The following is a 21,668-nucleotide window of genomic DNA, read 5'->3' on the forward strand; positions in this document are numbered from 1 at the left end:
CTTCTCTCTCCCCCTCACTCCCTCCTCTGTACTGGGATAAAACTCAGTACTTTGCCATGCTAGGCAAGGGCTTTCATTGATCTACACCCCACAGCTCCACTGATGGTCTGGGAAAAAAAATGAGTGACTAGATTGTCTTCAGGGGCTAGAGAGACGGTTAAGGGCACTGGATGCTCTTCCAGAGGACCTGGGTTTAACATCCAGCACCTACACAATGGCACACAACTGTCAATAACTCCAGTCCCAGGGGATCTGACACCCTCTTCTGGCCTCTGTGGGTACCAGGTATGAAGGTGGTGCACAGACATAAATGCAGGCAAAACACCCATACATGTAAAATAATTTTTTAATTAAAAAATAGGTTGCAGAGTTTGTGACAATAGTCTAAGATCGGGGATGGTGAGCAGCAAAGGTGGCTGTCACCTCACTTGTTCCTCTCCACTCTTGACAATCAGAAGGCTTTACTTCCGGTAACACCCCACTCTAAAAGTACTATAGGCATAGTCTATTTTTAGCTGGGACAGCATTCGCTTTGTTCTGGAGGCCCTGTGAGATGCCAGACCCTATGCTTAGAGAATATAGAGGAGCTTGAGGCAGTGGAAGGAAGGGATGGACAGTCAAGGATAATACAACTGAATGAGGACAACCTGAGTGTGCCAAATTGCTTTCATAAACGCAGTCACGCCAGGTGTGGTGCAATACACCTGCCATCTCAGCATCGGAGAAGTCGAGGTAGGAGGGTGGTGAGTTAGAGTCAGCCTAGGCAACGTAAAAGACCCTGTTTCAAAAGGCAAACCACCAACCCCACACAAAGCAGTCACGTGCTTGAAGAAAAAAACTGATTCAATGAACGTTTACTCAGTGCTTACTATGCACCTGGCACAATTCATGCTCAGCATTTCCAGGGCCTCAAATGCATTGTAGGTAGAAGAGACTTAAATTCCCGATCCTCCTGCCTCTACCTCCCAGATGCTAGGATTGTAGGCATATGCCACCATGTCAAGCTCAGTGTATATTTCCTAAGAGAATGAACCAGAGATCTGGGATTGGTGGCTCACATCTGTATTCTCAGCACTTGGGAGGCTGAGGCAGGAAGATTGCTATGAGTTGAAGGTAAATCTTGGGCTTCTGTGGTTGTTTGAATGGGAAATTCCTCCTGTATATAAATATTCAAATGCTTGGTCCTCAATTGGTGGCACTGTTTGGGGAAGCTATGGAACCTTTAGGAGGTATGATATATTGTTACCTTCCTATTGCTGTAACAAAGGACGCCATGTCCAAGACAACTTACAGAAGAGTTTATTTGAAACTTGTGGTTCCAGAGGTGAGGTGAGTGTCCCTGATGACAGAGCAAAGGCGTGGCAGCAGCAGCGGGAAGCCGAGAGCTCATATCTTTAACTGGAAACGTGAAACAGAAAGCAAGCTAGAAATGATGGCAGTCTTTAAACTCTCAAAGCTTGCCCCAGTGGCATATTTCCTCAAGCAAGGCCACACCTCCTAAGCTTCCGCATCAACTGAGGACAAAGTCTTCAAATGCCCAAGGCTCTGGGGGACATCTCATTCTAAGCACACATAGAGCCTTGCTGGAGGAAGTATATTCCTGGGGGTGGACTTTGAGAACTCAGAGCCTCTCCCTACCTCCAGTTGGCTCGCTCTGCTCTGTGGTGGTGGCTGAGATGAGATCTCAGCTAGCTTCCTGCTCAGGCTGCCAGACCTGCCAGTTGCTACCCCATATCCCTGCCACAGTGGATTTTTGTCCCTTGGGAACTTTAACTGAATACCTGAAACAGAAAATAAACTTTTTTTTCTGTAAATTGTCTGTGTCATGGCATTTTATCAAACAGACAGGAAAGTAATATAATACGGAGAGTGGGCTGTGGCTGCAAAGAACCTGGCCATGTTGATTTCTGGAGGAATGTGGAAGACTTGGCAACTTTGGACTAGAAAAGCAATTGAATGCTGTAGGCAGAGTTCAGTGGTCTGTTCTAGTAAGAGCCTGGAAGACAAGAGGGCCGAAGGGTATAAGGATGGTAGAGGCCCAGGTCAAGAGATTTCAGATGGTAACATTAGCAACAGGCTATAGCCCATTTCTGTAATACTTCGGCAGAGAATGTGACTGCCATCTGCCCCGCCATAAGAACTTGTCTGAACTTAAACTTTAAAGTAATGGCTAATTTATTTGTCATGGGAAATTTCTTTAAAATATTTGTAAAATTATTTTATTGCTTTGTGGCTGTGGGTGTTCTGCCTGCTTGTATGTCTGTGTACCGTGTGCACACATGCCTATGGAAGTCAGGAGAGGGTATTGGATCCCTGTGACTGGAGTGACAGATAGTTGTGAACTGCCATGTGCCTGTCCTCTGTCCTCTGGAAGAGCAATCAGTGCTCTTAACCACTGAGCCATCTCTCTGGCCCGGGATGGAAGAAATTTCACGACAACATAATGTTGAGCCTGTGGAATGGTTGTTACTGATAACATTCATAAAAGTCTGTAATGACAAAAAGCAAAGGATGGAAAGAAATAAAAAAGGTAGGTTTGGAGGAAAAAGAGCGCAGTAGGAAATTCCATGCTACAACCAAGGGACGTGTTGGAAGAGAGGCTGTAATTATTAAGGAGAGCCGCAGCATTAAAGAGAGGCCTGCCCTGAATGGAACAGGGTAATGGTGCTGACCTTTCTTGACCTGGGGGTTAAACAAGGTCATACTTTGACTGACAGAAAGTGATTTATAGTGATGCTCAAAGACTTTAGCATGTCCAACGATCACAGAGGCAGGGAGCTTCTGGTTGGAATACGGGTTGAGATTTGGTAGGTCTTGGATCTGCACTTCTAACTCCCATGCTGCCCGACAGGTGGAGCCTTTTGTAGTTAGGATTTCAGAGGAGGGTGAATTAGAACATAGATGGAATCCAGCTTTCCTGTGTGTCCCAGGGAAAGTGTTTTCTCCTTGCTGAGCCTTGGTCTCATCATTAGGTAAATCTGGGCAAGAAGTCCTAGCTCGCAGGAATCCTAGAGAAGGCAAACAAGTTAGCGGAGATGCAGCACTTTGCAGAAGAGGCCGGTTACAGAGCAGCTGAAGGGAGTTAGCATGAGAGCATAGGAAGAGGAGGCTAGAAAGAGAGGGCCACTTGTCCCAAACTGAGGAGACAGAAGTTTTATTTATTTGTTTATTTGAAACAGGGACTTGCTAAGTGGCCCCAGCTGGCCTTGAACCTGACTCAGCCTCTAGATTGATTAGGTTATAGGTAAGCCACCTCGTCCATCTGGGATTTGAGTTTAGTAGACTCTATGCTACAGCTACAGCGGAGCCACTGAGAGCTGAGACTGATAGGGTTATAACAATATAGCAGTAATTGCTATGCCAGGCACCATGCTAAGCATTTGATGTTTACTTCAAATGAACTGCAAATCCTATTGGAAAAATTTCTGTGTTCATTTTCCATTTGAGTTAATGGAACACATAGATGTTTAGCACTCACTTCAGGCCATGCACCTAGTAAGGAAAAGAGTCAGAATTCAAACCCAGACTGCTCGACTTCAAAGCCTGCCCACCTCCTCAGGTTGCTACACTGCTCTAGTTGAAGATAGGAGAAGAGGACAGTAGAAGGGGAAAGTTTGCCTTGTTTGACAATTTACCTGTCTGATAGAAACTCGCTAAGGGCTTAGCTTTGTGCTTAGAGTTAGAAGCCATCCATTCTTACCAGCTCTTTATTGAGACTTACTGAGCATCAAGCCCTTTTCTACCTAGAAGAGGGAAGCACCTGTGAGCCAAACCAAGCTTACATGGGGCTTACATTGAAGTAGAATGATCAAAACATCCCCCTCCACTCCTGTTCAGGAGGTACAAATATTATGGTATAGGACTCGGGATTAGACAGAAGGTTAGAGCAGAGTAGAATATTCTAGAAATAGCTCACATTGGAAAAAATCTACATCTGACGGGAAACACACTGGCTATTTAGTAACGCTCACTTTTACATACAAAGACTTGCTTATTCAGTCAACATTTTTGGGAGGTTATAAGCACTAGAAAACATCCTTACCACTGGGAATAGGAAATATGAGTGGGACATCAGAGGTGGTTTCTCTGGTGACTCCTGTATATGGTTCAGATGGATATCAAATATTCACGACAATGAAGATGATTCATTGAATGAAGGCTGTAGCTAAGTGGTAGGTCGCTTGCCTGGGGTGTGTGAGGCCTCAAGTTCTATTCCCAGTGCCGAGCTTCACAAGGCAGGGTGACAAGGGGACACAGTGGCAGAGAAGTTGTGGGTAGGGAGGCAGAACATACAATTATGTAATTGCATCTGACCTCGTTAAAGTTGTTCCAGATGGGGTTGTTATGAGAGGCTACTGGTGAATAGAGCGAGGCTCCTAGCCGGGTGGCCATGGTACATGATCCTAATCCCAGCACTTAGGAGGCAGAAGCAGGCAGATCTCTGAGTTTGAGACCAGCCTGGTCTTTAGAGTGAGTTCCAGGACAGCCAGGACTATACAGAGAAACCCTGTTTCAAAAAACTAAAACAACAACCATGCCCCCCAAAAATGGTTTCTAGGAGTGAGATGTTTCCTTCAAGGTCATTGCTGCCAACTGGAAATGTTGGGAACTTATTCATCTGGCCTCACCCCCAGACTTTCCACCCTCCTCTATAGCTAAACACTGCAGGCTATTGTATATATAAAATAAACAAACACTTTGCTGTCTTTTAGGTACCTACAGATTAAGCTATATAATTTAGGTTCCTGTAGGCCCAGGAACACCCTGGGAAAACCCCTCACTCTCTATTGGTCCCCCTGGTTCTTGGGTCTGGAGTTTCCCTGAGTTAGTTGGGATCCGCCCTGGTTGCATTTCCAGCTCCACAGGCCACCTTGCCCAAGGTGACTGTTGCCTTCTGAGAACTGTGCATTCCCCTAACAAGTCCCTTCCCACTGACTCCCTCCTCCTTCCTCTGAAGGACTATCCCCCTCCTGCCTAGATACTTGGCTCCACTTCGCCTTCTTCTCACCCTCCACAGCACTCGCTGCAGGCTGTGCTTTCTGCATTTTGTAAAGATATGACACCTTATAGTTAACATTAATTGTAGCTGTGTTCAGCCCCATGCCTGCCTATTTTCCTAGGCCCTCCTGTGTAATTTGAGTCCCAAAATAACCCATCTCATGATATATTCTTAGATAAGTTTCCCAGGGGTGACTCTTTTTTCCTCTGTAGCAATTTGTGTCATGAACGGCTGTTATAAAACTTTGGGGACTCACTCACACCTTGCTAACATTTTTCCTTGCTGCGTTCCCAGAGAAGGTGAGAGAAGGATGGGAAGAGGTTCCACTTGCATCTGGAAGAGCACACATTCCAGGACCCCCGTGGAGGGGCCTTCTCCTCTCACCCACTCTGCAGCTCCAAGGAACAAATACACGGAGACCTCTCACCTGACCCTAAAGTTCTGGCCATCCCTTTGGAAAAAGAACGTCTTTATGTGTATGGGTGTACATGAATCCATGGAGCCAGGATCCCATTTACCAGATATCTCATTACCTGCCATGTCAGTCAGCTTCCTTGCCCCTTCACCAGCCCCCAGGTGATGCCCTTGGTCTTTGATCTGCAATAATCCTGCTAGGCTGATTTTCTCCAGGGCACCGCAACCTCCACGCACACCACTAAATCATTTCCTCCTAGTTGTTTTCGCCCTCCCCCCACTACTCCCCATCCTCCCCACCTTCCTAGTCTGTTTGGAGTTCAGTCCAATCCCTCTACCCCAGTACTTACTTTTGCTTCCCGAACTTTTCTCTGTGCATATACCCTCCCTTAGCATGCTTTAACTAGTATCTGTGAATGATGTTTTCTTCTGCAGATGTCAGCCAAGTGAAGGGATGGCTCTCAAAGGGAAAGCACCATGCTGGGTCACCGGTAACTCTATGATTTTACAGAGCGCCCCACCCAGACCAGACACCTTCTTGTCTAAGCAGCTTTCCCCCTGTTACCCCCTTGGGCCACTTTCTAGAGACTGGGCTGGTTCGAGGTGGGTCATCGGGATGACTCTTGACTCCCGAACTTTGCCATGTATTGCCCTTCTTTAGAGACTGTGTTGACACAGGTCCCCCGACCTGGAGGGGGCATTCCTTTCTTTTTACTTCCATCCGCATACTAGCCAGCTCCTGAGGCTTCATAAAGTCATCCTTGATTGTATCCTCACCCAAGGGCAGCCCTTCTATCTGAGCCGACTTCCGGAGCGTACTCTGCTGGTCCTAACCTACAGGTCGTGCGCTCAGGGCCTCTACCGTGTGACATCCAGGTTCCAGGCCACCAGGACAGGGATCAACAAGCACTAAGGAAGTAATCATTCTGGCATAGGATCTTTGGTTGGTACAATAGTTAATCTTCAGTGTACCCAAGAGTCACATCTCTAGGCGTGCCTGTGAGGACATTTCCAAAGAGGTTTAACTGAGAAAGGAAGACAACTGAATGTGGGTGCCACCATTCAATGGGCTGGTGTCCAAAAAAAGAAAGGAAGGAAGGAAGGAAAGTAGGAAAGAAGGGAGGGGGGAGGGAGGGAAGGAGGGAGGGAGGCAGGGAGAGAGGAAGGGAGGAAGGAAGGAGAAAGAGAAAGAACAATATTCCCTGCTCTCTGCTTCCTGAGTGTAGATGCAAAGTGACCAACTTCCCCATGCTCCTGCCGCCATGTCTTCCCTGCTGCGACAGACTATAACCTTAAACTGTGTGTTAAAATAAATTCTTCCTTTCGTAAGTTGCTTTCCTCAGGTGTTTGGTCACAGCCACAAGATAAGTAACTAATACAGCTGGGAGCCACAGCTGTTTTAGAAATTGTCTCTAGATGTGCTCATGCCCACCAGCTTTCAGGGAGGGAGACACTCCAGGACAGCAGCTGTCTGCCAGGTCAGGGTAAAGGCTGGTCTCCACCTGAGCCTCTTGTTTTTGTGTTCCTGCCTACAGGAGAGAAGAGAAGACCCTTCCCTTCTGGGGATTCCATCCTAACCACTGCCCCCTAATCTCAGAAGGGGAGACACCCTCTTTTTGTACCAGTAAAGTTGCCAGGGTCTACCTTTGACTTCCCTGCTTCTGTTCCTAAGCATCACCATTGCTGTTGTTGTTTGGGCTAAGATCTCACTATGCAAACCAGGCTGGTCTTGAACTTATAGTGAGCCTCCTGCCTTTGCCTTGCTAGTTCTGGGATTACAGATGAATGTTACTATACCCAGTTCCAAAGAATTACTTCTCTCTCTCTCTTCCTCTCTCTCTCTCTCTGTCTCACTCTGTCTCTGTCTCTCTGTCTCTCTCTCTCTCTCTCTCTCTCTGTCTGTCTCTCTGTATGTGTGTGTGTGTGTGTGCTTGCGTGCACATGTGTGCACGCAGGTACCTGAAGAGGTCAGAAGAGGGCATCAAATTCTCCAGAGCTAGAATTGCAGGCAATTGTGAGTCACTGGACATGGGTGCTGGGAACTGAACTCAGGTCTTCTGGAAGAGCAGCAAGTACTCCTAACTGCTGAGTCACTTCTCCAGCACCTCCAAGCACCATTTTTATCCTGCCATTCGGTTCCTAGCTCTCAACTGCCAATAGTATTCAAACAGACTGCAATTTAAATGCAGAAACTTCCACGAGGCCAAACAATTCTCTCGACCATGTCTTCTCTCTGTGATTCCCCATCCTTGAGACACACAGTGTACCTCTTTAGACACATATGCATACGAACACATAAATTTATGTTTACATACACAAACACATCTCATGAACTGTACTAGATGGTGTGGAGTTCCATTTGTTCATACATTCACCTATTCGACACCCTCTTAGTAGCCTATCTGTTTCGGAACTGAGCAGAATTTTCCTGCTTCCTCACATCAGCTACCTCTAGAATGACCTCCATTTATTTTCTAAATCTCCAAGCCCTTTAAGAACTAGCTTGAGCCAGGCAGTGGTGGCACACACCTTTAATCCCAACACTTGAAAGGCAGAGGCAGGTGGATCTCTGCGAGTTCAAGGCAAACCTGGTCTACAGAGCAAGGTCCAGGACAGTCAGGACTGATACGCAGAGAAACTCTGTCTTTAAAACAAAACAAAACAAAACAAAAGAACAACAATAAACAAAATAAAACCGAAAACCTAAAACAAAACAAAAAAGAACTAGCTTGAGATGGGAGTGAGGGTGGAGGCTGGGAGTTAGTGGCGGTGCACACCTTTAATGCGAGCATTTGGGAGGCAAGTGGATCTCTGAGTTAAGTTCCAAGGACAGTCATGGCTATACAGAGAAATCCTGTCTTAAAAAAAATACACACATAATATATACTATGTACATACATACATACATACATACATACATACATACAATAACTAACTTGAGGGCCGCCTCCTTGGAAAAGCCTTCCCAGTTTCCTCTTCTTTGTAGTTTCTGTAACGGTCAGTGCTCTCTAAAAGAACTTTCTGTGACAATCACATGTTCACCATCTGGAGCCTCCCGATACTCAGCCAAGCAGCAGTACCCATGCAAGAAGCCCTGAAGCCCAGGGGTTGAAGTTTCAGGCTAATAACTTATCCCTTTTTAGAAAGCCCACCCTGACTTAGGGTCCTGCTTTCAAGAGTTCTGGTGGGCTGACTTGGACAAATAACTGGAACTGGGCTGGGGGAGGGGCAGAGGCTGGGGACCTGTAGGAAGGCTACACTCCGTCCTTTTCTGATCCTGGTCCTCCTCTTCCGACTGTGGGAAGAAGGGCCTCCTTTGCTCTGTGCTTTCCACGTGCTTACTGCCTTTCTTTTTCTTTGTTTCTTGCTCTGGTTTAGACAAGGTCTCACTACGTCACTCTGCCTGGGGCTTAAACTCACGGCTGTTCTTCCTCCTTTTCCCAAGTGCTGAGATTACAGATGGGAGCCACCCTGCTCAGCACTTGTTTTTGTTTTTTCAAGACAGGGTTTCCTCTGTGTAACAGCCCTGGCTGTCCTGGAATTTAGCTCTTGTAGACCAGGCTGGCCTCGAACTCACAGAGATCCGCCTGCCTCTGCCTCCCGAGTGCTGGGATTAAAGGCGTGCGCCACCACCGCCCGGCGTCAGTACTTGTTTTCTATAAAGATGATTAAAAATGTGCACCATGTGGTATTCCTAACAACACAGCCTTTCTAAATGCACATGTGCATGTATGTATGTGCATGTGTGTGCACACACACACACAAACACACGCACACACACACACTCACAAATACACAGTCTCACTGTTCGCCCAAATGGCTGAAAACATATTCAGTTGAGTTGTTTGCCTTCCACATCCTCATTATGATGAGCATGCACTCTGGTACTACATCCCATTCCCCTAGGTTGACAGGAGAGGGTGGTGACAGCAGGCATGGATAGGACACTGTTCCAATGGATAGGGAATGAGACATCACTTGCTGCCTCCCCTGGGGAACAAGACAGACTAAGTCTTTTTTGGTTCAGTGACTGTGAGAAGGGAAACATGGCAGAAAGGAGATGCTTGTGTCATTTTGGATGTATGAAACCTAGGAGGACCAGGAAAGGGGTCAGGAGATCCCTCTAGAACATGCAATACTGAATACTGCAGATATCCATGGGATATCTGAAGGGACCTCACCCTGAAACACTGGTGCAGGGTTGAGAAAGGTGTCCTGGGAGTATAAGAGTCAATGAAGCACCGATGGTGGTGGTGCACACCTTTAATCCCAGCACTCAAGAGGCAGAGGCAGGTGGATGTCTGTGAGTTCGAGGCCAGCCTGGTCTACAGCGTGAGTTCCAGGGCAGTCAGGGCTACACAGAGAAACAAAGCAAAACAAACAAACAAAAGAGTCAGTGAAGCAGCTGAGGATGTGGCTCAGTGGTAGACCACGTACCTGGTGTGCACGCGGCCCTGAGTTCCATACCCAGCACAAAGAGACAGAATAAAAGACATAAAGAAAGGAAGAGAAAGAAAAAGGAAGTCTAGGCTCAGAAATGGAGCCACAGAGTCCCCAAGGTCTTATGAATATAAATCCTTGAAGTTAGCAGAACACAGAGGTGCACTCCTTTAATCCTGGAACATGAGAGGCAGAGGTGTGGATCTCTTTGAGAGTTTGAAGGCAGGCTAGTCTACATCTACATAAAGAGTTCTGGTCAGGGCTACGTGATGAGATCCTGCCTCAAAATAAGCAAACCAATAAAAACATTCAAAGAATTACGTTACCAATAGAAGGCAGAATTTCCACAAGTTCTATTTGTCTTAATGGAGATACATACTTACTAAGTCCTCTATTTGCTTTTTAAAAGGACACACTTCATCCCGCCTGCATCTTCCCTGAGTTGAACCCTGCCTAAGAGGGACTGTGCACCAGTTGTTCACTGAGCATATGCTGTCTGCATGCACTAAGTGTTTAGAACAAGAAGAGTTTTGCCTTTTGTTTACTGATAAAGACACTGAGGTTCTGAGAGACTGAAGCAACTGCTCTGAGCTCCAGTACCTCTGGAGAGAGTGAAGACAGTCAAGGCTGCTGTTCATTCCCCTCCCTTTCTTTTGCACCCCCTCCCAACAACCCATCTGGACTTGCCATGGTAACTAAGCCTCCTCCAGCGTGGGAAGCAGTTACCTAGCAACTCCCCGTAACCAGGTCAGAGCTGGGGAATGAGACACCACTTGCTGCCTCCCCTGGGGAATTCGGATGTAGACAAATGGGATGGCCACAAATGACCTGCACAGAGGCCTAACTGGGAACACCTAGGTATAGGAGTTTCACATCAGGATCAGCAAAATGCTGGGACTATGGCACAGCCCAGGGCTAGCCTGGGCTTCGTCCACTGTGCAAACATAAAGCCTTCTCTCTGTGTGCAGCACTGATTCTTTTGCATAGCATGGAGCCCATCCCCATTGACTTGCTGGCCTACTGTGGATGACAGGGTCCACCAACAAAGGCTGGCGGAAGGCTACATACAGACATCTATGTAGACATTTCATTTGTGGAGGGAGCTGAGGATTATTCATTCAGCCTTCTTCTTGTCCCGTTATGCCAAGACAAGTTTATGGAATGACCTGTTGCTCATAAACAAGCTGGTTCTTCCTCTAATATTCCTTGTAGACCTGGTCTTAACACTCACCCACATCTCCTCCTTCCTGTGGGCAGAGCCTCACCTGCCCGTCCCAGTTCTGCCTCCTATAGGTTTCTTCCTCAAGGGTTTAGCCAATGATGGTTGGCTCATTCTTTTGGCTGTGGAAGGTTGAGGAGTGACATATGATCCTATCTTGGTCATGGGGATGGGGATGACTGCTGAGAATTCCTGGGTACGTTTGTTTCACTAGTTAAACTTGGGAGGGGGTGCCTCTTCTTCCTCGGACATTGCCATGTCTGCATGTCATGCTGGGAATTGCAACAACCACTGAGAGGAGGCACTGATGTTGCTGGGGGGCGGGGGTAGGGGATGACATTGTTGCATCCATGTAGCAAGCAAGCTAGGCACTGCCCACTTTTGCACTCCTCTTTCTGGTAGACCATGACACCCTGTTAGGGTATGTCTGGTCAAGCCTCCATCTTTACATCTCAGGTTCAGGCTGAATGGACAACTCAGGAGATGCCCGGGGCAATTCTTGATACAAACAAAACAAAAAAAAACCAAACATATTTCTTTCTGAATAAATCTAAGATATGCCAGATTCCCCAATCTTTTCACTCCAGGCTAGGACCATGATCTACCTGTAGTTGCATGCCCGGCCTCTTGCAGGTCTAACTACCCCTCCACGCCTTCCCACGCCCAGGATGCTCCCTCCATTCGTACAGAAATGAGGTCATCCTGGAGTGGGTTTCCATCTGTTCCCTAGAGCCAACCACACAAGCCTCTTCCCCACTGCAAGTTCAGTGAACTCAGACATGGTGGCAGTCAGGTTGTTGTTATTATTATTTCTAACTGGAACTTTCTTTTCAGCGATTTTAGGCTCACAGCAAAACAGGAGATACAGAACTCCCCGGAGGCATGTGTGGCCTCTCCTACTGTCAACATCCAGCGACAGAGCGGTGTGTCTGCTACAGTTGATGAATCTATTCCGAAGCGTTGTCACCCGAAGTCCACACTCATCCTGACTGCTGCACTTTCCATGGTCTCAGCAGACAGACATGCACCTATCCTGTGTAGCACTCAGAGTAGCTGGCCTGTCCTAAACAGTCTCCATGCTTGGTCTATCCATTCCTCCATCCCTCAGAAATTTTTACTTTATTATTTTAGAAGTTTGGGTTGTTGTTTGTTATGAGAACAAGTCTTTCTATGTAGCCCGAGAAGGCCTGGAACTCACTATGTAGACCAGGCTAGGCCTCAAGCCTGTGGCAATCCACTCACCTCTGCCTCCCAAGTCATTTTATTTTATTTAAAACAAAACACAACGAAGGCTGTTCAGGAGAATGAAGGTGTGACTAAATTGGCAAAGTGCTTGCAGTGGGCCCAAGGCCTTGGATCCTAGCTAGCCACAGTGTGCCATAAATGGAACACAGTAGTTAAACCCTGCGATCCCAGCACTCGGGAGGTAGAAACAGAAGGACCAGAAATTCAAGTCATCCTCCACTACACTCTAAGTTAGAGGCAAAGCCAAAAGGCCTAAGACCCTGTCTCGAATGAAACAATAAAAGTTTGCTCTTGAGATGCAGTCGTACTTTGCAGCTCTGGCTAGCCTGGTATTCATGATTCTCCGGCCTCCCAGGTTCTGGACTTACATGTGCACAGCACCACACCTGGCTGTGACCCTCATCTTTATATTCTCTCCATCATCCTAGCTTTGTGAAGAGTCAAGGTTGCAATCAGACAGTAGGCAGCCTTTCAAAGAGGGGTTTTTTGGTTTTTGTTTTTGTTTTTGTTTTTTTTTAAAGCCAGGTTTTTACACTGTCCAGTCTGGCCTGAAACTCACTCCTGAGGACTGGGCTTACAAGTATGAGCCCCTCACCTAGCAATTGCTCCCTTAAAAAAAAGCACTGGAATATGGTTTCTTTTCTGTACCTAACATTTACTTACAGAAGGGCTTTGTGCCTACTTCCATTTTGGAAATTCTGAATACAGCTGCTAAAATGTACAGGCGTTTGAGTTCATGAGTTTCAGCAAACACAAACAATGTGGGTGCTGGGTCCCGTGGTAAGAGACCACCAGTCTGTCTTTGAATATGACCTTGCATGTTACATTTCTACCAGCAGTGAGTGGCCAAATGCTCCCATGATCTCATATTTTTATCAGCGATCGCCGTCTGCAGCGTTTTGAACTGGGTAGTGTTATTTCACTGCTGTTATATTCTGTAACTCCCTAAAAGCATATGATCTCAGGCATCTCAAAAGGATGCTTGTTGCCGTCTGGACAACGTCTTCAGTGAGGTCTGTTCGGGTCTTTTGAGTAATTTTTAACTAAGTTGCTAATCTCTTCTAATTAAGTTTCAAGGGTGACAATCCTGGGGACTGGAGAGATGACTCAGTGGTTAAGAGCAGAGGACCCTAGTCTGAGCACCAGTGCTCATGTGGTGACTCACGACTGCCTATAACTCCAGTTCCAGGGGATCCAATGGCCTCTTCTGGTCTCCATGGACACCAGGCACCCACACAGTACACAGACATACATGCAGGCAAAAACTCATATAGACAAAAACATAACAAAATAGTTTCTAAAAATTACATTAAAAGTGGCAATTCTCTCTGCACTGAGCTCTCTTAGGTAAAATTTGTGTAGTAATGCCATATCAGATCTCTCTCTCTCTCTCAGTCTCTCTCTCCTTCAAGATTGGGCCTCATATCATCCCAGGCTATCCTCAAACCGACCATAGTTGAAGATAACCTTGAATGGTCCATTCTCCTGCCATCCACTTCCCAAGTGCTGTGATTACTTAAACGGTCACGTAGCACCACACCCGTTTATGTGGTGCTGGGGATCGAACCCAAGGCTCAAGCATGCTAGGGAAGCACTCTAACAACTTAACCTCAGTCCCAACCTCAGTCCCAGCCTAGACTTGCCCCCTTTTAAACATAATTTTTGGTTAACTTACAAAGAAATTGGTTTTATTGTGACACCTTCATACATAGATACTATCCTTTGCTCTTAGTTCCTTCTCCACCCCCTCCCCTTCTCCCTCTCTGCCCCTCTTGCTGGTCATCCTGCCTCCCCACACATAGTTCCCCCTTTAGCCTTCATAGTATATATAAATATAATATTGAAATTTATATAAGATATTTTATATAAAATTATAAGTTTATTAACTGCCTTTTCTTGTCCTCACTCACCTAAGATTTGTCTTTGGCAGTTTTCTTGAAGCTGGGGCTCGTCTTCTCTTTCCTTTAGCATGCAGAGTTTACATCACAGAATGGGAAAAGAACGCTAATCAGGGCTTTTCTCTCAGAGCCTCTTGTTAAGCCCTCACCAGCACAGCCTGCCTTCGTGTATCAACCGCTTGCTGAGTGAGCTGTTTGCCTTGAGCTATCCAATCTAGGTGTGGAGCAGAGCAACAAATCACTCAGTACCGTACAGTGTTTTCTGTGTTGGAACAGAATCGGAGCAATGATGCTTTAGGCATGTATATTAGGGAGGGGCATGTGTATTAGCCATGGCAATGAGGCAGTTCCAAGTGGGAAACTTGAATTTAGAGCTAAGAATTTGTGTCTGGATCTATGCTACCAAGTAAGGTAGCCACTAATGACATACGAATCACTTGTTTTAGCCATATTTCAAGTATCCAGTTGCAAGCTGGGTGTGGTGGCACATGGGTATAACCCCAGTAGCTGAGAGGTGGAGGATCAGAATTTCAAGGTCACCCTCTGCTACATATCCAATTTAGTGCCTACCAGGGCTACCTGAGACCCTCTTCAGACAATTAATAAAAAAATTAAAATGTAAGCAGGTAGTGGTGTCGCACACGCCTTTAATCCCAGCACTTGGGAGGCAGAGGCAGGCAGATCTCTGAGTTTAAAGCCAGCTTTATCTACACAGAGAGTTCCAGGATAGCCAGGGCTACACAGAGAAACTCTGTCTCTGAAAAAAAAAAAGTAATAACCAAGTATTTAATAGCTACACATGGTGAATGGCCGCCACATTGGACAAAAGAGCTGCAGAACTAATCCGGCGTCACTCTAGTCTAAAACACAAAAACAATAACAACAACGTTGGGAGGAAAGGCACTCCAAGCAAAAGGAACCGAAGGTAGGAGAGCTGGAGGTTGAAGACAGTATGAGTCACTCTGGGACCACGGTAGTGCTGACTGAGAGGGCTCAGGAGAGGAAAGCTGGGGACGTGACTGAACAAATACGCAGCAGGCAGATCACAAACGCCTGGAGCGGAATGCTAAGGACTTGAAACTGAGAGCTATGGGAGCCCCTGAAGGATTTGAATAAGAGCCTAATGTCATCCGCTTTACATGTTCATAAGATCTGTCTGGCAGCCATTCGGGGCTAGATCAAAGGGAGCCTACGACGGATAGGAAGCAAGGGAACAGTGCAGAGGCCAGTGCGCTCACTGAGAAAGAAGTGACAGCGGGACAGTAGCTGTGGTGCGGGCATGGATTGAGCAGAGCAGGAACCTCGTAACTGATCTTACCAGACCCGTAAGAGCTGCTATGCAAACGCTTGCTGATTTAATGACCTAATTGTAGCCAAGCTCCAACATAGAACTGTGTGCCACGCATTGGTCCCTAGGTGTTATTTGCTGCACAAACAAAGCAGTGTGGCGCGGTTCTCTTCACTGGAAGAAGAAACATGCACCAAGAGAGGAGCAACATGGGGGGAGGGGAAGGCTGCCTTTCCCATTTTGTCTGAAAGAGAGAGGGCTCAGGTGAGAAGGTACAAGCAGAGCTCGTGGGAGACTGTGAGGGATCCTGGGCCCAACTGTGGCATATTTTTAGCACTGGGCACCCGCCATCCTCCATGCCACTCCCTCCCCATTCTCCTTGCCACATGGATCATGAGGCAGATTCCATAGCCTGAAGAGTCAGACCATTTCACCAGTTGACACACGTGATTCAGAGCAATCCAAAACACAGTGAGCGGAGGATATTGGGCACAATGGGCATGAGTAGACAGAGTTTCCCAGAAATACCCAGCGGAGTATCTGAGGGCAGAGGCAAAAGCTTCAGTCATATGAACATCACAGAGAAAATCCCCTAGCTTACACCCGTAGGTCTGGAATGCTTGAGGCATTTGGGATGAATGAATAGACGAGATGGGGCAGCTGGTACTTGTTCATTGCTGTGTGACTATTCCTGGGAAGACATGAAGAAATGTCTTTCTTCATGACAGGGACCAGTGGCAGGCCAAAGTACAGATGCCACTGAAGTCCCATGCGGCAAATCAGTGAGTTTACTGAGGTTACTTACAAGGGTTTGGGTAACTTACAGGAGCAAATGACTCGAAGATAGCTGTATCACCAAAGCCCGCCCCAGTATGGTTGACAGCTCATGAGAAACTAGAAACCCGGAGTTCACTGCACAACTGGCAGGCAGCTCACCAGGTGGGGGAGTGTCCTTACTGGTGGCTTGATTGGTCTGAGTCTCTTCCTGGCAGGTCAGCAGGTCTCTGCTTTTCCCAGGCTTCTCTGTTTGAGTCTCTTGTAAGAATCTTGGCAGTCTTTACTGCTTATATGCTATTGAGGAGAAAGGGGCCCCATTAATCTAGTCAGTTTCGGGAACTTCCTGAAGCTATTTTGAATTGTTTACTTCCCGTCTTAATGAGTGTTCTAGGAAGAGAGAACACTCATGTTTCACATCTCTCTTCTCATCCTGTACCTGAAAGAGTTTCCCTCCAAGATGAAGGAATTTAAGAGTTTCCCTCCAAGATGAAGATTTAAGCTTGGAGGAACACCTCATTCATTAGACACATATTTCTGACACTCCTCCTCATGTACCATGAACAGTGTGAGATGCTGGGCATACAAGGAGCCACAAAACACAACGATCCTTGCTCCAAGGAGCATACAGCCTAACAGCCACACCACCCACTCTAGTGTCCCCATCTCTGTGCACGCTGTTCAGGAAAAGCATGGGATTCATGAGGTAATCTAGAGGGATATTATTATTTCAGATGGGGGAGTCTGAGAGGAAGTGATATGTAAACCCATATCTGAACATCAGTCATCCACAAAAAAAAAAGAATGTGCATTCTGCAGGGTACCCACAATTATGAAAACCCTGAGAATAGTTCTTATCCAGCTGAAAGAAGGACAGTGGAGAAGGGGCATGAAAACAAGAGGTGGTTAGAGAGAAGATCCTGCAGGGTCAGATCTTGCAGGATCAAGTGCGGAGAAAAGTGGTGTGATTGGATTTGTCTGTCCAAAGATTGCCTTGGTATCAGTGTAGAGAGTGTACCAGGGATAGGAGGGAATGCAGGGCCACAAGTGCAGAGGATGGTGCAGTTGCTATGGGAGACAGAAGGGTGTCATGGAGAGAGATGAAACAGAAAGACTTGAAAAACAATAACAAAAATAAATTTGTTTTAAAAAAATTGCCATGGTAGATTTTAATCACACTCCTATCCTACAGAGAGACACGCAATTAGACGAAGAGTCCTGAAATTATTTTGACCAGGCCAGTCTGTCCCCTGTGTGGGCTGTTAGCTGAGATCTAGTGACGACCGTGCCTTACCCATAGCCCAAAGTGATGGACATTGATTTTTCTCTTTAAGGATTTTCTGAGAAATCTTCTGCACCTTCCACAACTGCTCTTGTTTCAAGTGGTTTCTATTAGGGGATTCCTGTTCGTGTCTCAGCTAAGTGCCTATCACTTGGACATTTTCTGAGTCCTGATGAAGATGCAAAAATATGTCACTGGGCCATCAAACAGAAAGGATGTCGTAATGACAGTAACGAGTCGCGCCTGTCCCAAAGCCAAAGTGACTTATTCGTTAGCAACAAAGAGCAGTGACTGAAGAGCACCACAAAAAGAATCCAGTTAGATCTGTGTGCCTGATGCCCTTGCGGATGAAAGCACCTGGGAGCTTGTTAGAGATGGAAGGCTGAGTCAGAACCCCGCATTTTAACACAGTCCCTAGACAGCGCTCGGATTCTTAAGACTTGGAGAAGGGTTTCCTTCAATCACCCTGAGACGAGCTGAAGGTGAGTGGGCCACGGCAGCTTCTGGATATTAGAAATGATGTCATTTCCAGTAAGTGGGGAGGAAACCACAACTGGTTCGACAGGAACTGGCTTTTCTCTGGAAGTTCTCTGTTCAGATGTCATGAAGCCACTAGGGTGTGGCGGCCAAAATCAGAGATAATGTGTTGGCTGCTGGCTGTTCTGCTGGTGAGAAACATGAGGTAGACACACAGCCTTGGCTCTAAGAAGCTGGCATGTAGAACGTAGATAAGGGATAGGATAGATAGGTATTCTCATGCCCTTCTCCCACCTCCCAGAGATTTGAGCCCCGAGTGAGAAGTTTGGTCTTAATCTTCCTGGTCTAGTCCTATGAGTCCCTGTTCTCCCTTAGTGTTTTGGGTGACTCCCTGTTCCCTTCTGAATTGAGCCCTGCTAATGGGCACAGCAATGCCCCTCAATAAAAATCCCTCACAGTGGCTGCTAGAACAGGATGCCAATTCCAGGTGTTTTAGGAGCTCTGTCATTCCAGGTCTAGCATCCCTGCCACCCCCAGGGAGGGAGTACCCACTCCTCCTAGGGCTGGCCATACAGACACCGGCTATAGACCGGCAAGACTATGACTGTCTACTTGTACAGTGCTTCAAGGCATAGCATCTAGACCAGAATCAAGCTAGTCATCTCTGCCTCAGCCGGGGCTGCTCCTCCCACGGAATCAGCCAAATGGATGAAGTTTGTGGGCTGTTTAAAGCATATGGTTTGCAAATACTGTAAAACCAAACATCACTTTTGGCTTTTATTTACTGTAATGCTTCACATCTCCCACTACCAAGCTTGCTGATCCGGCCCACTTGGCCTGGGCTTCCGTTCTCATGCGGAAGGCAGGAGGAAGACCTCCTTGGGCCTTTTCTGCTCTGAGTCCCTTTCTGATGCGGTCCCACTTGACCCCCTGTTCCTTGTCTCCCCTCAGCTGCTCTTCTGCTCTCCATCTTCTGACCCCTCCCCTACCTCCCCTTCCCAAGGCTGCAGCTGCTCCTCAGGCATTGCTCTGTTTCCCTGCCTTTCCCTCTTAGTCTCTTTCTTCCTCTCTTTCTCTAAAGGGAACCCGGGGATCAGAGAATTGTTGAATCAGAGTCACAAGGGACCGAGTGTATGCCACACTGCAGTGACTTGTGAGTCACGCTGTTCTTTTATCGCTTCAGTAGCAGATGCCCTCCAGTCCCTCCCTAAAGCAGGAGGGGACACAGGGGAGAGGGCCCCTTGCCACATAGGCCCACTGTCACTTGCACCCCAGCACTTCTTTTCCTGTCTCAGAACACACATCCACACGTGACTACACCAACACCCTTGTAAGTGCCTTCTGTTGTGACATGTTTGCTTCCAGGCTCCACAAAGGCACGGAGCTTCTTCTTCTCCAGTGTCCCTCCCCTCAGCCTGTCTTCTATGCTCTTTCTTCTCCAGGGTGGGCACCAGGACACACAATTCGAGTTTGAGGTGACAAAGAAGGACAGTGGCAGTGGGGTTCCTCCTTCTAGGTGAAGGGAGGCCCCCAGAGGCCGAGCATGCAGACGGAAGAGGAAACTCATATTCATGAAGCTCCTGTCCAGGGTTAGAGTCGATATGTCAATCTGTTTATTGATCTGCAGTCTTGGCTTCCCTCTGGTCCATTGGCAAAGACACCCCTCAACCACAGAAAATCAGGAGGAAAAAACAAGAGCGCTCGACAGACACAACCCCTGTAACCACAAAACGAGGCTGCTGATAAATCCCACATTCTCAGCCAGGGCTTCTCCATGCACTTCGCAGAATCTAGGCTACAGCTTCCTTTGCAGCCGGGAAAGCAGAAGTTACATTCAAGCAAGCCACAAGGGTCTGTGGAGAAGCCCTGTGTTCCCTAGCACTTGTCTCTGTGGTGTCTCTGTGTTAGAGACACTCTCTCTCATTAGCTACAGGGGAAGGGGATCGCCCAATGGGCAGTCACTGGTGGAAAAGTAAAAGTTTCTGTCAGGCATTGACTAGGCCTGAGGCCTACAAGGCTCTCGCACACCAAGCTGAGAACACTGACCACGCCCTTGCCAGCTACCTGCTCAGACTTGCTTGGTGCCTGTGGCCCTGGATCTGCTAAACTTTAGTTCTCAGGGTGCAGTGCCTGCCCTGTGGAGAACAGGGGGGAAGCTTCCCTGTAGATGGACGGGGCTAGGTGAGCTACTTAACATGCCTCGCCAAGCTCAGCCCGTCCTGTGAGTCCATTGCTGGGTGTGACCTCTGCTTAGCTGCTTGCTCTCTTGGAAAGTTCCCAAGCCAGGAAAGAAGCTGTGAAAGTTCAAGGGTTGGGAGAAGTCCATTTTCCTGCCCTGCTCTCAGCTCCCTGCTGCCCTCTCGCGCAGAGAAGAGCCGGAAAAGCACCCCATTCTTCCCTCGAGTTCCTTCTCATGCCAGTCAATGAACCAACCCAGCTGCCAATAAATTACTATTAGAAAATGTTGTGTGTGGCCATAGACATACATATACATGTTTTGTGTACGCACGGGCACACGTGTCCATCATATGCATGCATGTGTAGTTATAAAGTCCAACTTTTTTTCTCTTGTCTGTATCTTGCAGGCAGCTTCAGACAAAAAGCCTCCAGTCGCCCAGCGGGACTCATCGCATCATGGGAGCCACATAGTTGGCAGGGAAGAGACCCAGTTTGTTGTGTAGACGGCCGGTCCACCAAGACGGGTTGGAGCTATCCAGGACTTCAACCACCTCCCCGCTTCGGAATCCCAGCTCATCCTCTTCCAGAGCCTCGAAGTCATACAGTGCCCGGGCCCAGCGCACTCGCTAGAGGGGAACAAGAGACAAGCTGATGAGCTCAGTAGGCTGGTATCTGGAGCAACTGTCACACAGGGGAACCATGGCTCTATCCCGAGTCCTCTGGGTCCTTCCCAAAAAGCTGACCTTGAAGCAATCTAAAGCAGAGTTAGTACGCACAGCCCTGGGCCCTGAGGTGCTGGGACACTCACCAGCTGTGTTCTTGATATGGTCTTGCTTTGCTTTGGTGGAAGCTGGGCCCTCACATATGTCAGGCAAGTGCTCTAATACTGAGCCTGTCCTGAGGCCAAGTGTACTGGGTCACAGGGACAAAGCTCACCCATTTCCCGCAGCCAGAAGAGCAAGAACAGGGACAAAGTTCAACAGTCAGACTGAAAACGGCAGCCTGAATGAGCCAGGCTGAACCCTTTCCCAAGAGGCCACCTCGCGCCTGCTCTCTGCTCACTCACCCCTGCCACCTGGAGTTGCACAGGGTCCGTATGTCTCCGTTGCATCAGGGTGGCATTCATCTCACTGCTGATGCCACAATGCCCATCATTTATGTCCAGGCTGCCTCCACGGCGGTCCTAGAGACGTGCAACAGAGGTCTGTTACATTGCCAGCAGGGGCGTCTCTCACAGCCTGCCCTACCCTTGTGCCTTGCTTGGGTGCTGTCTACAGAACTCACACCTAAGAACTAACTCGCTGACCATCACCCTTCATCGTGGAAAATGGACAGGAAGGAATCTGAAGGGATCTTAGATTTTAAAGGCAAGAATGCTGGACTTCATTTATCCAATCAAATAGCAGTTATTTGGGGAGTTGTGCACCCACGCTTCAGGAATGCAATCAATTGTC

At 47.5% G+C, this 21,668-nt stretch overlaps 1 protein-coding gene across 2 annotated transcripts in view; it reads right to left on the reverse strand.

Annotated features, from left to right (window-relative positions):
- Positions 1–19,626: 19,626 nt before the first annotated feature.
- The window catches only part of Grap2 (GRB2 related adaptor protein 2), a 72,691-nt gene continuing 70,649 nt past the window's right edge, over positions 19,627–21,668 (reverse strand). The window contains exons 7-8 of one of the 2 annotated variants that reach the window (XM_038342518.2): positions 21,281–21,397; positions 19,627–20,840 (exon numbers count right to left, since the gene is read on the reverse strand). In XM_038342518.2, the coding sequence (XP_038198446.1) occupies positions 20,661–20,840; positions 21,281–21,397 (297 nt within the window). In that variant the 3' untranslated portion in view covers positions 19,627–20,660. Of the gene's footprint in view, positions 20,841–21,022; positions 21,151–21,280; positions 21,398–21,668 lie in introns of those variants that run through there. The other variant, XR_005286864.1, reaches the window with a different exon arrangement.

Source organism: Arvicola amphibius, chromosome 9, assembly GCF_903992535.2.
Source record: "Arvicola amphibius chromosome 9, mArvAmp1.2, whole genome shotgun sequence".
Taxonomy (NCBI): Eukaryota; Metazoa; Chordata; class Mammalia; order Rodentia; family Cricetidae; genus Arvicola; species Arvicola amphibius.